Source organism: Astatotilapia calliptera, chromosome 14 (assembly GCF_964374335.1).
Source record: "Astatotilapia calliptera chromosome 14, fAstCal68.1, whole genome shotgun sequence".
Classification (NCBI taxonomy): domain Eukaryota; kingdom Metazoa; phylum Chordata; class Actinopteri; order Cichliformes; family Cichlidae; genus Astatotilapia; species Astatotilapia calliptera.
Genome location: NC_137435.1, coordinates 27,769,098 through 27,786,236, shown reverse-complemented (window position 1 = coordinate 27,786,236; position 17,139 = coordinate 27,769,098). Strand labels below are relative to the sequence as shown.

The following is a 17,139-nucleotide window of genomic DNA, read 5'->3' as shown; positions in this document are numbered from 1 at the left end:
CAGGCTGATGCCTGTTGGTTACCTCGGGCCCGGGAGCACTTGAGCGCACATAACTGTCAGTCATCACCGTGTCGTGATGGAGAGGTCGTTAGGTGCAAAGATTAGAAAGCAGGTCGCGCGTGACAAATCATTTCCCCTCGTCTTCAGTTTTCTGTGATAAACGCTCATCGTGTGCATGAAAACCACCAACAAACCGCTTTATGGCGTTTTTCCATTTTCGTCTCTTTCCCTTTAAAAGCGTTTTCCCGCGTCCATTTTTCACCCTGCATCCATCTAGTTTTGTGCAAGCATCCGACAAATTCACCGCAGAATCATTGTGTGTGTGTGTGTGTGTGTGTGTGTGTGTGTGTGTGTGTGTGTGTGTGTGTGTGTGTAATGGGTGTTTTGATGTGCGCCTTGCAGACACAGCAGCCTATTTAAAGCACGTCATATCCACTTATCTCCAGTACATTATTTTTATCTTATTTTGTTTTTTTCCTAGTGGTTCAGGACATTCACAGCAAACTCATTTTTCTGGTGACAGTTTATTTACATCAGACATGTTCATTAACTGCAAACGGATACAGTTGTGTGATTCCCCCGGGAAGAGGGGGGGGGGACTTTGGAAACAGAATGCTTTTAATTTGCTTTGAAATATGTGGATTATAGAAAAAAACAGCTGTTCCTATTTAAATATGCACCCCCAGCCTCTTCATTTTCCAAATTGATCCTCATAAATGCCATTCCGGATAAGCTTCGATTTGGCTTATCTCAGTGAAAGCATGCATAGAGGATAATGACGCCTTTCTGAGATTTTGGAGTTTGCGGTGTTTCGTCTCGTTGTGCACTCTGACAGGTACGCCCGTCACTACAGTTTGTCCAATAATTTTGTCCTGCGCTCCAAATAAAGGTCACATGTTGTGATCCTTTCCTGCTGCTGCTTTCCAAGTCAAATTTTTGGATCTGGCACAGAAGCTCTGATGTTTGGACGGTGCACTGCCATTGCTCCATGCTTGTTTGATATTAGTTTATTTCAGATAATGGAAACCACTTTAGAGTCTTGTGAATACCATGAAAGCCTCCTGCTAAAAGCAACAAAGGTTTGGCTTTACATTTATGCAGAATGTATTTGTATATCTCATTCTGGGGGAGAAGACCACTTTTTTTTTTTTTTTTTTTACTTAACAAATGATGCGATAAAAGGGGTCTTGACATCCACAGACAATAAATAAATAAATAATAAATCAACTTCAGTTATTCATTAGAAATGTCACTTTGGTTGGATATAAACTGTTACATTTTCTTGACTGTAGGATCAGGGCTCAGGCATGGGTAATGGCTTTGATCCTGTCTCGTTGGGTTATGAAGGGTCGAGCTGAAGTGAATGAAGTATTCGGTGCAGAATATTGAAATGCATCTCCCGTCTGACAATAACTGTTTGCTTAATTCAACAGATGAGTGTCCCAGCTTTACAGTTTGAGCAAATGTGACAGTCAATGGGCCGCTCCAGTAAGCCCAGATAACCGCTCTTTACCGATTCCAGATTTTTTTTTTTTTAAAAAGGGAAGTCTTTGACGAGAACTCGCTCTGACAAAGTCAACTCTGTGCCCTTTTGCCTTGCAGTAACTTCCAGTCGTCTGCCATGTTTGAAGGCTCAGAGTCTATCGAGGTGGAGGGAGGCAGCACAGAGAGCGCAGTGCCATCGTCCATCAGCGCCTGTAAGAAGGTAAGACTGGGTGTTCAAAACCTGTCTTGGTCATAGCATCTTGGATATAACAGGATGGGGGGGGGGGGGTTGCTTGTTTCTCAGCTCATGTTTCTGTGCACCTGTCTGTCATATTTGCCTTTCCATCAGTCTATATGTTTCTAGCAGTGCCAGAAATTTTCATTTCCTCCTCCTGGGTGCCAGTGATGCTCAGGGGTTGTGTAATAAGAGGAACAGTCAGGCCCCCCGGGTCAGCCCAGTAGATTTATCACATCCCAGTGCCACAGAGACAGGACGAGAAATAATACAGATCAGTGGGCTGAGGTGGTGGCTTAGATTGAATTTCCTTTCAAAGTGTGTGTACCGTAGATCTTTTGGGTGTGTGTGCCTGACTGTACATTATGTATGTGTGCTGGTGGAGTCTAATTAGCCTACTGCTCATGTTCTTAACTGACTTCCACCAAAGTGTCCTGTACAGACAGAAGGTGATATCTATCTTATAATTGGGCCTCTGGCTCCGCTGACCTGTGGCAGCAGCCTTCGATATTATCGCTCTCGGTGAGATCAGCTGACCCTGCGTCACTTTTACCTGGCTGAAGGCCTGCACAGATGGCCTGTTCCAGAGGGTGCAAGCATGGGGGGACATGGTTTGTCACTAAAAATACATAGTGAGAATGAACAACGCAGTCACGTGTCACAATAATTGCACAAGAATGCTATTAATGGATAAAATGTGATTTTAACCTTTTATCTGCTGCACTTGAGTAGTACAAAACAATCTTCTTTTACAAATGAAAGATCACAGATGCATTTAATGAGGTCAATACCAATTACTGTCATAAGAGGATCACTGATTTTTGCAACTGAGAGGTTATTAAAACAGCTTGGCCAGCAGTTACAACACACTAGATTATTACGGAGAAGAACATTATAAATAACCAGCTGCGTGATTTTACGTTTCATCCTAGGGTTTCATGAAAATATCACCTAAGGGAGGACACTATCTGTGACTGCTTAGTTGACAGATTTCTGATGCCTAGCTGCGGACACTTAAACTGAAATAAATGTCCTAGAGAAAGGTCAATTGATCCCATCCTCCTGAAGGGAAAGCAGAGTGGCAGATGAAAGTGGATGGGTGACTCAGAAAGTGTGTGTGTGGTGGTGGGGGGGTGGGTGTCATTCGCTGTGTGCGTTGGTGCATCTGAGTAGAGTTCATCTGTGTGCTTCAGGTTCTGTGCAGTAACAGTGTGCTGGACTCATCGGAGTACTGGCTGAGGAATGAAAAGGCTCTGTGCAGACTGGGCCTGCTGGATGACGACATGGAGGGCGGCTGCACCATGGTGAGTAGCATACGCGTTGGCAACAAAGTCTGACCACATCGGCTCTAGTGTTCAGTCTTTATGTTCAGCGATGGAAAGGAAACGGTTTGAAATTTAAGGCAGGAACGATGTGAAGGCCCATCTTCAGTCTGCTTCCACTGAGCGTGTCTTTAAAAACAGATATTTTACAGCAGGCTCGTGGTAGCTTCTTGTTGCTATTTAACTGAAAGGTTTTGCTCATAATCTACTCAGAAACTTTGAGTAGATACAAACTGCAGCTCTATTCTGCTTTCTGCTTTTGAAAGCTCACTTTAACGAGCAGGGTCTTTGATAATCATTTATCACTTTCAGTGACGTTACGTCTGTCGGGTGAACACTTTTCGCACGTCATTTCAATTTGCTGTTTTGTTCACTTTGTGAAATTGTAAATTAACAGAGTGCAAACACTGAGTGGAAGCCTTTTATTTTCCTTAGCGTCACTCTGTCTTATGAATTGTAAATTCAGTATGAATTACATTCAGGATTTGCATCTGTCAGGGGCTAAAAGGCACTTGGTTCTTGTTCGGGAATGGCCGGTGTTTGATCCTTCAAGCATATCAGTTCAATTTTACACCATCGTTGAAATGTGACATAAACTAGATCAACGCTCTTAATAAAATGCTTTACCCCGGAGTCTCACAATCTTTAATGTAGGTGGGACTCATTAAGGAAAGTAGCTGAAGTACACAATCTGTTCTCTCTAATAACACCAGCTGTTTCTCAATAAGAATGGCATATTCTTTCACGCTGTCACAGCCTAATAATAAGTCTACATTCAAGCCCCTCCGGGATAAAATTAAATTTCTTACCTTCAGCTGCAGATTATCTTTTGACTCCCTGCTTCTTGACTTTTTCTTTAAAAAAAAAAAAAAAATCCCATTTATATGTAATCTACACATATTTACCAGGAGAATCCAAGCAACACTTCTAAATCACCGGTCACATCTTGCAGCCTCATCTCATTGACTGCAGGACCAGCTCTATGGACCAAAAGCTGCTTTGCTTTCCACGTCTACAAGTTCTAATGATTCTGTCAGTTTATAGCACGCAGGTCATCTGCAGCGAGTTGTCATTACGTTTTTATACATGATGTACACATTCAATGTCATTTTCTGTCTGAATGGTACTGCATCCCACAATCACATAAACAGACAGTTCCCTTGTGCAAAGTTGATGTTGGATTGCACCGATTTGTGAATAACAAAGCCAATATTTACGGGATTGACTGTCCAACATGCTCTGTCCACTGAATATTTCCAGTAGTTTTTGAAGTGGAATTTAATTTCCTGAAGTGCATTTTCTGATGTGAGGAAGGGCAGTCGTAGAAAATATCCCAAACTGATTCTCCCCAAATCATCCAGATTGTAGGTGTAAATGTTCTTAATGGTTAACATGATAAGCACTACATCACCATGTTAGAATCACTGATAATTATTATTATTATTTTATTATCGCCATGCTAAACTGCAGTGTCACAGACCTGCCGTGGATTTTTATTGTTTTATTGCTACTTCTGTTGCTCTCAGTTCACAGCACATTTTTGAGGTTAGCGTTGGGGGTTAAAGTGGGATTTGACAGGTGTGTCTGCAGTGAAACACAACAAACAGTAACAGGGTTTTCAAGCCTTAGCTAACCAGTGCCATTGAACTTACTGCAGTTTATCCTCGCTACTGAATCAATACACGAGCAAGAGTTACTTTTAATTTCTATAATTATCTCTGTCACAGGCTAAGATGGTCAGTTTTATGTAGCTAATGTAAGTGGCAGTAATACACCACTTAATAAGCAATAAAGTGCTTGCACATTGTTTTCCCCCATCCATAAAAGATGCCTCGAGTGCTTGGTAATCATTACCAAGGTAACAGGAATAGCAGTAATTTAGCAAAGAGCACCGTTCTCACACTCATGTCACACTTCGTAAGTGTGAGCAGCTGCATGCTGAATTGAATGTTCCTGCAACCACCCGACATGAGCGGCATTCTTGTAGATGATGTGCACAAGCTTCGAACAACTGTGTTTTGTCAGTTTTCTATTTCACCGAGATCCCAACATTCCTGTGTTTCACATACTGATCCTGCATTTTTCATCAAAAAGCTGTTTAAGGTCGCCATCAATTTAAGCCAACTTGCTTCAGTTTGGTTGTCTTTCACAAACAAAACATTTGAACAGCAGTTGGTTAGGGTTTCAGAGCTGTGTCTCTGAGATGATCCTATTATCTACTGGGGTTTTTGAGTGTTTGCCTTATAGGAATTACTTAGACATACACTGACCCTTTTTTTTTTCTTTTTTTTTAATTATTATTATCTTTGAGCATGTTTAATAATAAAAATAATCCAAAGTAACAGAGTTGCAAGATTACATAGGAAAAGAAAAAAGGACGAGATGAAAACATGTCTACTTTAAGTTTAATAGATTTATAGAGGGCTGATGATCTGTACATCGCTCAAAATGCACCTGTTATCCACTGGTTGCGCAACCATGAAAAAATAAGTACATGCATACAGTTTTCATAGGCAAGGCAAGTTTATTTGTATAGCACAATTCAACAACAAGGTGATTCAAAGTGCTTTACAGAGACATTAGAAACAAGAACAAATAAAAAGCATGATTTAAAATTGAATAAAACAAGCAAATAAACTAACTAACTAATTAACAAACAAACAAACAACAGTATATAAAATCAAAACAGATAAAATCAGAACAGTAGATAAAATCAGTAGTTAAATGTAAGTTTTGAAATTTAAGCTTAAAGTGTGGATTTGGTGCTTTATTCAAATGCAGCTGAGAACAGGTGAGTCTTCAACCTGGATTTAAATAAACTGAGTGTTTCAGCTGATCTGAGGCTTTCTGGGAGTTTGTTCCAGATATAAGGAGCATAAAAGCTGAATGCAGCTTCTCCGTGTCTGGTTCTGACTCTGGGAACTGATAAAAGACCGGATCCAGATGACCTGAGGGATCTGGATGGTTCATACTGGGTCAGGAGGTCATTGATGTATTTTGGTCCTAAACCATTCAGAGCTTTATAGACCAGCATCAGAACTTTAAAGTCTATCCTCTGACGGACAGGCAGCCAGTGTAAGGACCTCAGAGCTGGACTGATGTGGTCCACTTTTTTGGTCTTAGTGAGGACTCGAGCAGCAGAGTTCTGAATGAGCTGTAGTTGTCTGACTGATTTTTTTTTTTAGGTAGACCTGTAAAGATGCTGTTACAGTAATCAAGCCTACTAAAGATGAATGCATGGACTAGTTTTTCCAGGTCCTGTTGAGACATCAGATCTTTTATCCTTGATATATTCTTGAGGTGATAGTAAGCTGACTTTGTTATTGTCTTAATGTGTTTTTCTAAGTTTAGGTCTGCATCATCACTACACCCAAATTTCTCGCCTGGTTTGTGGTTTTTAGATGTATAGATTGAAGTTCTCTGGTGACCTGTAATCGTTTTTCTTTGGCGCCAAAGACTATTACCTCAGTTTTGTTTTTGTTTAGCTGGAGAAAATTGTGGCACAACCAGTCATTGATTTCCTCAATGCATTTACCAAGAGCCTGTACAGGGCCTCGGTCTCCTGGTGACATTGTGATATATATTTGTGTGTCATCTGCATAGCTGTGATAGTTTATTTTGTTGTTGTTTATAATCTGTGCCAGTGGGAGCATGTAGATGTTAAACAGAAGGGGTCCCAAGATGGAACCTTGGGGAACTCCACATGTGATACTTGTCTGCTCAGATGTGAAGTTACCTATTGATACAAAGTATTTCCTGTTTTCTACGTATGTTTTGAACCAGTTTAGTACAGTTCCTGAAAGACCTGTCCAGTTCTCCAGTCGTTTGAGTAATATGTTGTGGTCAACTGTATCAAATGCTGCACTGAGATCCAGTAAAACTAGGACTGACATTTTTCCACTGTCTGTATTCAGACATATGTCATTAAACACTTTGGTCAGAGCAGTTTCAGTGCTGTGGTTCTGTCTAAAACCTGACTGGAAGGCATCGTAGCAATTATTCTGTTTTAAGAAGTAACTGAGCTGTTGGGAAACTGCTTTTTCAATGATCTTACTTAAAAACGGGAGATTTGAGATCGGCCTGTAGTTGTTCATTTGTGTCTTGTCAAGATTGTCGTTTTTCAGTATAGGTTTGATTACAGCAGTTTTTAGTGATTCTGGAAACACACCTGATAATAAAGAAAAGTTGACGATCTGTAACAGGTCTGACTCTAAAGTCTTTGAGACCTTTTTGAAAAAACTTGTTGGCAGGCCATCTAAACAGCAGGAGGAGGAGTTCAGTTGACCTAAGATGTCCTCCAGGTCTTTGCTGTTAATAGGTTGAAACTGTTTCATAGTGTTTAAACAGTTTTTTGGTGGACACAGTACATATCCTGGATCTGCTGTTGATGTACCAATTGCTTGTCTAATTTTTTGGATTTTTTCAGTGAAGAATTTGGCAAAGTCATTGCAGGCCATGGTCGAATGAAGTTCAGCTGCCACTGACACAGGAGGGTTTGTTAGCCTGTCAACTGTAGAAAATAAGACCCGAGCATTATGGCTGTTTTTAGTGATGATGTCAGAGAAGTAGGACCTCCTTGCATTCCTCAGTTGTAAATTATAATTGTGAAGTTTCTCTTTATAGATGTCATAATGAACCTGGAGGTTTGTTTTTCTCCATCTACGCTCAGCTTTCCTACACTCTCTTTTTTCATTTTTCACCAGTGTGGAGTTTCTCCATGGAGACTTTTTCCTTCCAGAGATAACCTTCACCTTAATGGGAGCAATAGTGTCCATTACATTTAACATGTTAGCATTGAAGCTATTGACGAGCTCATTGACTGACCCTCTGGGCAGGTCAGGTGTTAATGGGAAGACCTGGTTAAATATCTCACTACTGTGTTCAGTTATACACCGTTTTGTGATCACTGTTGTTGATATATTTGTGTGGGCTGAGATTTTACTTTCAAAGAAAACACAGTAATGATCAGACAGGCCCACATCAGACACAGTAACGTTTGAAATGCTCAGGCCTTTGGAGATCAGTAGGTCAAGAGTGTGTCCTCTATTATGTGTGGCCTCTGTTACATGCTGAGTCAGCCCAAAGTTGCCCAGAGTGTTACTCAGGTCTTTAGTCCCTTTGTCCTGAGGGTTGTCCACATGGATGTTAAAATCCCCAGCAATAATTACACAGTCAAAATCAACACAGATCACAGACAGCAGTTCACTGAGGCCATTAAAAAAGTCTGTGCAGTATTTGGGAGGCCTGTAAACATTAAGAAACACAACTTTGGATGGGGCCTTCAGCTGTAAAGCCACATATTCAAAAGACTGAAAACTTCCAGGAGATAGCTGCTTACATTGAAATGATTCATTAAATAAGACCGCAACCCCTCCTCCTCTCCTGCTCGCCCTGACCTCACTGATAAAACTGTAGTTAGGAGGGGTCGTCTCGATGAGAACAGCTCCACTGTTACTTTGGTCCAACCAAGTTTCAGTTAAAAACATAAAATCAAGGCTGTGCTCAGTGATTAAATCATTAATTAAAAATGTTTTCCCAGCTAGAGATCTAATGTTTAATAAAGTCAACTTAAGTGTTTTAGAGGTATTACTTGTCCCCTCGTGTTTGGGAGCAGTCTGTGGCACACAAGGTATGTTTACTATGTTTAAAGATCTTTTAGAATGCAGCTCTCTGTGTTTTGACAAGGCCACATGTCTCCTGTCACCTAAAGGTACAGAAATTTTAAAACCTTCTAGTAAACAAGGTCCCAGCTTCTCCTGGGAAAAGTCATCACTGCCATAATCCTCACAGCCCGGACCCTTCACATATCACATATCAGACTGCGGAGACAGGGCATGAAGAGGAACTAAGGGGGGCGAGGCTGGGCAATGTGACTTCGATTGCTCTGTTGAGGGCGGGGCTCGATGGCGAACCTTTGGCCGCTCTGGTGGGGGGTTTATGGGGGACAAAAAGGGATTGGGACAGGGGGTAGATCTGAGCCCAGCATTGACCCGCTCCATCATCTCCTCAGTGAATTTCAGGTGTGAGGAGGAGGGAGAAAGGGAGGGGGAGGAGGGTGATGGCCTGTCAGGGGTTTGGGGGACTGGGGAAGGTCGTGGTCCCTTGTCCTGGTCGTTGGTGTTGTTGAGAGAGTTGGAGGCAAATAGGGACCCCTCTTCTTGCCTTAGATGTCTCTCCTTTCTGAGGCTCTTCCTCAGATGCCATGGATGTCTCTCCTTTCTGAGGCTCTTCCTGGGTGGGGGCAAATGGAGCTCCTCCTCAAGGTTTCTGCTGGGCTTTGTCTGTTCTTGGAGTACTGTTTGTTCCTCTTTATGAGATAACTCCTCGTTTATCTCAGCCTTGGCACCAAGCACGGATGGATGACGTACGGAATAAAACAAGTTGGAGGTGAACAGTTTCACCCCTGACTTGTTAAAATTAAATCCATTTGCTTTGAACAGATGCCTGCGTTCCCAAAAAATATTAAAGTTGTCGATAAAATGCACTGAGTGGTCAGCACATGCTGATATAAGCCATTTATTCAGTGTAAACAACCTGCTGAATCTCTCGTCTCCTCCTCTGACCGGCGGTACAGGTCCACTGATGAATACAGCTGCATTCAGAGAGTTTACAGTATTTAATAATCCAGTAAAGTCCCGTTTCAGAACCTCCGACTGTTGTTTGGACACATCGTTTGACCCTGTATGCAGAACAATGTTTGTCACAGTTGGATATTCATCTGCAATTTGAAGAATTCTCTCCTTCAGGTTGTTGACCATATCGTTAGGAAAGCAGAGGACTTTAGTGTTCTTACCGCACATCCTTTGTACATCCTTTACGGCAGAGTCACCCACAATCAGAGTTTCAGGCCTAGCCTTTAGCTTTCCCTGTGGCCTTTCACTTTTCAACAGATTTTCAGACCTTATTTCGCTGCTTTTAGATGGATGGTTGTCCGATATAGATCCAGGGTCCTTTGATAGTGGAGCAAATCTGTTCTGCAGTTTCACATTCAGTTGTTTTGGAGGTTTGTTGTTAACCTTCCTATTCACGGTTGTCCAGTCCTGTTTCCTCTCGTATACAGGGGTAGAAGAGCTTCTCTGTCTCGTAGGAAGTGAAGGCCAGTCGGTTTCAGAGATTTCAGCTCGCTGTGCCCTGCCTGTGATACGTCCTCCCCCTTCCAGGAGACATGATTTATGTCTTGGTTTTGCACCAAGACAGTCTAAGGGGGGATTATCACTTGAGGATTTATAATAATGCACAGAGTCTACTTTCTTGGTCATGTTATCTGTGCTCCTTAGCTGTGTACTAGCTTGCTCATCGCCATTGTTTTGAATCAAAGGCAAGGTTGTTTCATTTCCACACAGTCCATTTACCTCCACGTTTACTTCTAAGCGATGAATTTTTGTCTCCAGTACTGCAATCTTCTGCAGGAGGCTGTGGTAGTCATCTGTGGAGAGGGAAGGCATCTTGTTGCTAGTTAGCCTAGCGGTTAGCACCTTTCCAGGCTATTGAGGCTGCTCAGTGCCCAGACGCTGTAATCAGGCTTCAGCTGTGTCTAGGCCACAGACACACGGAGCGCTGAGGATAAGGTAACCATAAAATGTTGCTGTTTCTGTTAAGAACACTCTAGTCCTAATGATCTACAAGTGTCCAGAAGTTATCGCAGGTAAGCTCACACAGAAAAAAGGGAAAAAATCAGCATAAAAATCAATATAAGAAGCAAAGCATTCAAGAGCAAAGAGATGAAGCGTCCACACTCACAAAGGGGAGGTTTCACCTGAAACCTTGGCTGATTGTGGAGGAGTTATAGGAGTTAAAAGGACAAGTGGCAGCCACTTTCTGCTAATCAGATGCACTTGAATCATCAGCAAGTGTGCGCACCTCTATCAAATCAGAAAGATTGGCAGTTTCTTGGTCTGTAGCATCAATCCAGACACAAACTGCAACACAAGACAATCCAGGGGTGGATGTCGCAGCAAATTCACCTTAAGGTCAGACGGTGTAATGCTCAGAGCAAGCGTAAAAAAACCCAAATGTGTTAAATATTAAAGTTCAAGACAGTACAATTAGAAAAAGACTGAACAAGAACGGCTTGTGCGGGAGGGTTGCCAGGAGAAAGTCTCTTCCTCTCCTAAAAGAAGATGGCAGCACAGCTTAGGTTTGCAAAGTCACATGTAAACTAAAGACCTCAGGAACAGTGTCTATTGGACAAACAAGATCAAAGTGGAAATGTTTGACCATAATGCAGAGCGCCATGCTTGGCAAAAACCAACCACAGCATATCATCACAAACATCTCATACCAGCTGTTAAGGTGGAGGGCTGATTATATTTTGCTGCCAAAGGATCTGGATACCGCAAAATTACTGACCCAACCATGAACTTTGTACAGCAGATATGTCTCTGCTAAGGTTCTGAGTCATCCAGGTCATTTTAGTCTAAGGAGGTTGGAAAGAAAAGCATCTGGACTTAAGAGCTGAAAGGTCTTCAAGGAAACTTATCCAAGAAGCTTCTTCAGTTCTAAGAGCAATTGGTGGAGAGTCCCAGATTTTAAGCCCTATGGGAGTGTACCCAAGTGGGTCCCAAGAGGACCCCCTAATGATCCTCTACCTAGTCACACGAGCCAAGGTGTGAAAACGGGCGTGGGTCACAATCAGCCAAGGTTTCAGGTGAAACCTAGCCCCACCCTATCATGTGATTTTCTGAGGTCAAATGGCCCAAGTTGTGAGTGGGTGCTGAGGCTTCTGGGAAGGGATCTCAAAACTGGATTATAGATGGCAGACAGTTGGTGTCATAAGACACAGGCCTCTGTTCAAAGATGGTCATTCGCAGTGGACATAGATGGCTTCTTTCACTCTTCTCAGATGATTTGAAAGAGGAGTCTGGGAGCATCTGGGAAGTCCAGATGCATTTCTTTCCAAGCTCCTTAGACTTTGCAGAGCAAAGTATTCAAATGCGAGGCTGTCTTTCTGACAGCTAAAACCTGGCCATAACTGGATCGTGCAACAGGACAATGAATCCAAGAACACCAGCAAATGGAGAAAAACAAGAATCAAGTTGCTGCAGTGGCCCAGTCAAAGTCCAAACCTCAACCTGATTGAAATGTGAAGAAAGCTTATATATGCATAAATGCCTGTAAATGATGTGAGGGACGGAGGGACTTTTTTTGCTTTCCATGAAAAGCTGTGTGTGACCAGTGCCAACATGAAAATAAAGACGACTCTGCAGAAGGCTATTCTCAAGCTCCTACCTGAGTTTATGCAGACAGTGTTAATTTTTCTTCCATATAACGTAAGCCCTAGCATCTTAATCTTCAGGTTTTGTATAAATAATACAATGGCCATTTGTTTTCTTTACTCTACTGTTTTCTATGAATCAGAGGAAAACGTTAATACGACTGCAAACAGATGAGACCCGTCCCCTTGGAGCAACGCTCTCGGACTGCAACATGACAAATCGCTCTCGTGACTCTCAATTCACCGTTCAGCTTTTCTGCAGCTTGCACAGAGAATCAGTCAAACTGGAATTTACAGTTAATGCCATCATAAAAGAAGCACAGGGATGAAAATGTACTTTTATATACAAATATGTACAGTTTAAACCTTGATATCCAAAGGCCAACAAGTCTATGAGGTTAAGTTTTCTAAGGAATGATCGCTTGAGTGAGGGAAAGGGGGAAAAGCATCAGTGTTTGTGTGTTTAGGAACAGGAGTAGTCTAAAATGAGTGTGGAAGGCCAAAAACTGAGCTAAATAAAAGATAAAAGCTCTGGATTTTCTGTGTTTCGCTCCATAATCCACCTCTGGCTGCATCGCGTTGTCACCTTTGATCATTCACTCATGTTTTAATGCATGAAGTCACAGAGAAGTGTCATGTTGCTGCGATAGTCACACTGAATTTCATCACACCCCTGAGTGCTCTGACAAGATGAGCGTTTTGAAGAGAAATGCAGCACCTAATTTTTTTCTCATTTGCGAGGCAAATTGTTGCTTAACCTCTGCGAGTTTCTATTGTTCTATCTGCTACTTGCATTTATTTACCAACATGATTTAAAACTAAGCTGTTCATAAAACTCCAGCAATAAAAGAAGAATTAGAGAGCAGAAGTCCATATATTTAAACTATTGTCGGCACTTTTCACATGCAGGAAATGTTTCCCAAACTGACACGAGAAGTTTAGGTTAGCCTTCAGAGCCTCTGCCGAACACTTTCCATTCCTCTCTCCATCCATCTTCCCCTTTGAACTGCAGTCCATGTAGGAAAATGACCTATTCATCACGAGACTCAAACACTTCTCACTTGGGTAGTGTGTCGTGTCCTGACCTTTCCCTTCCTGACAGAGAGAGAAGGGGGGGACAGAATAAATATGCCATCGGCCACGGCAGCAGCGCTGACTTAAAGCAGGATCGGAGCAGGAAACAAAACCTCCTTCATCCAAGACTTAAACCACTTCTCGCAGTTTCTTCTTTAGACTGTCTGTCTTTTTTGACAGATTTTTGCTTATGGTGCAAAGCTGTGGTCTAAAGTCCTCCTATTTTTTTGTCTTTATATTAGATTGTGTGTCACTAAGTCTGAATATTTATAGTTGAGGCAAAGATGAATTTGTCTGCTCAGGGGCAACAGTGCAGAGGCATCCAAGATTTATTTCCCTCCCTCTTCCCAAATTGTTTTGAGAGACACTGTATTTCCAAAAGTATCTGCTCACCTGCCTTCAAACGCACATAAACTAGAGCGACATACCATTCTTAATCCATAGTGTGTTGGAAATCTAGTTTTTAGTGCATGTTTATTTAATATTGATCGTATAGTCTTAGTTCAACGTGTAGCTTGGACGGGGTCTTGTTTAGGTGATGTGTAGCTGTCTCTGGAGCTGGAAGCCAGCCTAATGTGCAGTAACACATTTGGGAGGTGTGTAATTTTATGCACTGGCTTAATATCGTGCGTTGGCTTTAGCACAGTGACTTCACAAATTTAAAACAATGCATTTTGAATGTGGACGCACGCGTTTCTCTTAGCCTAGCAAGGTGACAATAGAGATAGTAAAAGCAGTGGAGGAGGAAAAAAAAATATGAAAATGATGGCTAATAATGAAATTGCTTCAAAGCACTTACATTTACTGTAATGTCTTATTTAACAGATTTAATATTAGTATGACTACTGTGTTTCTGTGGCTGCGTACCAGAAGGGATTTGGGGTTGGTGATAATAGGATTACATTTCTGGAGAGAGGAAATGGGAGTGTAACTGTACAACAGATGTAAATAGAAATAGCATTGATTAACTTCCTACGCACTCTCATCCAGTGATAAAGCCAAATCATTCTTTGCATTGCAAACTTTGTTATAAACTGTATTGTTAGCTCATCTCAGCACTTCTCCAAATGTGTAGACACAATTGAATGTATGCGTTTCAAAAACTGAAGCATCACCTACCCGGGGCCTTCAGAGACCTGTAACCTACTCTTAGTCATTTTCACCTCAGTCCTTTAAGGTTTGAGATCACTTAAAAGATCCTACTGACATGTTTCCACCTGTATTTACTGAAAAATATGACCCTTTGGTGAATGTATACATCTGTCAACTCAACTGACATATATAGTAAGAAGAATCAGAAGACGACAGCTGTATTTGTCGCCTTTCTGATTTCTTAGTTTTTTTGCGTCACACTTAAATGTTTCAGATCATCAAACAGATTTTGACAAAGCTACTCAAACCTACCTGCCCTGTGTAAAAGAGCATTGTCCTGCCCTTGTCCTCTAAACCTAATGACTGGTTCTGCCAATCTTGGCAGCAAGAACTGCAGTCAAGACATTTTGTGTTAACTGGCAATGGTTTTAATTCAGTCACATTGGAGGGTTTCCCCATTTTCTGGTAGCGAGCAGAATTCATGGTTCCATGAATTACAGCCCAGGTCTTAAAGCAGCAAAGCAACCCCAGAACCATGTTTGCCTGTTGGTATGATGATCTGTTTATGAAATGCTGTGTTAGTTTTACAGCAGATGGAACAGGACTCAGGCGTTCCAAATACTTTAGGGGTTGCCTTGTCAGTCTCATTGACGGGTCTTTGTTTTTCTCATTGGGACTCTCCGTTGGAAGCCATTTTTGCTCAGTGTCCTTTTTTTATTGTTGAAACACAGACTTTGACCTTAACTGTGACACGTGAGTCCTGCAGTTCTGTAATGTTGTTCTGGCTTCTTTTGTGACCTCCTGGATGAATTATCAATGCACTCCTGGAGTAATTTTGGTGGACCGCCCACTCCTGGGAAAGTTCACCACCTTTCCAAGTTTTCTCCATTTAAGGATAATGGCTCTCACTGTAGTTCAGTGGAGTCCCAAAGCCTCCAGATAACTTTTTCCAGACTGATCGATGTCAGCTTTGTTTTTCCATCTGTTTCTTTAGATCATGCCTTTTGAGATTTTTGAGTCTATTCACTTTGTCAGGTTCTATTTAAAGAATTTCATGATTCAACAGGTCTGGCAGTAATCAGGCCTGGGTGTGGAAAGCTAGCAGCTACCTTTTCATACAGTGTTTGTTTTTGTTTTTTCCTCTCAATAAATGAAATCATAATTTAAAAACTGAATTTTATATTTACTCAAGTTATTACTCAAGTAAACTTGTTTGTGCTGAAACATGTAAGTGGCAAGCGAACAAATACTTTTTCACAACATTGTATGTAGCATTCTTTTAGCCTGGGGCGCTAAATTCAGCAGCTCACTGCCAAGCAGTGATCGTATAACACTGCGTGATTCAGCAATAGAAAGGCACAGCTGTTTAAAATTAACCTCTTTTTCACGTCTGGATTTGAGAATAGTACATGTTGTTGCTTTGTTGTTGTTTTTTTATTTTAAAGCTATATCTGATCACGCATATCAAATAGGAAGCGACTAAGCCTGGCCAGTCTCGGTGTGCAGCATGTGTTCTTTTCCTTTATGGCCTCGTGGACAGCTGATGTTATGCATTTTATAGGCAGGTACTTAAATGTACGACCACAATTTCAGGCTGTTTATAATCATCAGTCTGTGTGAACAGCATGCCTGTCTGGTCTCAACACCAGCACAGTGTAGCTTGCAAAATTAATATGGCAGAGCCACTGAGCCTTGCTGTTCTCCCCCCCCTCCCTCAAAAACGTAGTTTGCATTCACCTACACTTAAAATGGATTATAATTAAAGTTGCCAGCTACCGAGATAAGTCAAAACGCATTACAAGAAAGAAATAAAGGAAGCTTGGGACCATGTCCATGTGTTTCCTTGGGACCATGTCCATGTGTTTCCTTTTTTTTTCCTTTTTTTTTTTCTTCTTTTTAATTACACCACCAGTGGAAACGAAGGACATGCAAAATATACCTGCAGGACAACTGCATAAAAAGACCAAAGTAAATGTTTGACAAGTACTACTATTTATGTAGTATTATTTCAGTAATTAGTTCACGTTTGTGGAATTTATTGTTAGTTTTTTGGGGGGAAAGATGAGGAGAAAGCGTAAATAGGGTTGTTCAGGATATATGTATTTTAAGGCAATGATGAAAAAAAAGAGCCACTCTTAAAAGAGAAAGAGGAGACAGCAGAACCAAGAGCAGCAGCAGCTGTGTGTAGGAGGATCAGAGTAGGGAGTAGAGAGGGGGGCTGCTTTGGAGGAACGAGGCTTTGATGGACAAAGGACGCAGAATGTTTGTAATGATTTCTTATATTGACCATGTCTGTGCACATAATGTTGTCTTGAAACTCTATCTGTAAAGTGTGTGTGTGTGTGTGTGTGTGTGTGTGTGTGTGTGTGTGTGCGCGCACTAGTACAAAGAAAGAAATGTGCTTGCTTGACAGTTTGGCTAAATAGGATTTTATGCATAAATAAGTCAGGACAATTGTACCCCTGTGCAGGATGTGTGCATGCCTGCAGAGTTGGGGTCATAGATGGACACTCACTATAAATCTAACTGTATCATACAGAAGCTAAAACTGTACAACTGCCCTGTGGACAATTTCAGCATGTTGACAAGTATTCTGTGTTTAACATTTATTTTGTCTGTATCAGGCAATCCTCCGCACATTCACACACTACATTCCTATAGGCTCAAAATGGAGGGGTGATATGTTATGCTAGTGATCATCAAACAATTCTCTGTAA

General features: G+C 41.5%; 1 protein-coding gene across 6 annotated transcripts in view; it reads left to right on the top strand.

Moving 5' to 3' along the window:
- The window catches only part of sphkap (SPHK1 interactor, AKAP domain containing), a 129,688-nt gene that overhangs the window by 94,382 nt on the left and 18,167 nt on the right, over nucleotides 1-17,139 (top strand). For all 6 annotated transcript variants that reach the window (XM_080288901.1, XM_080288900.1, XM_080288902.1 and 3 more), the window contains 2 exons: nucleotides 1,603-1,705; nucleotides 2,914-3,024. In XM_080288901.1, the coding sequence (XP_080145027.1) occupies nucleotides 1,603-1,705; nucleotides 2,914-3,024 (214 nt within the window). The remainder of the gene's footprint in view (nucleotides 1-1,602; nucleotides 1,706-2,913; nucleotides 3,025-17,139) is intronic.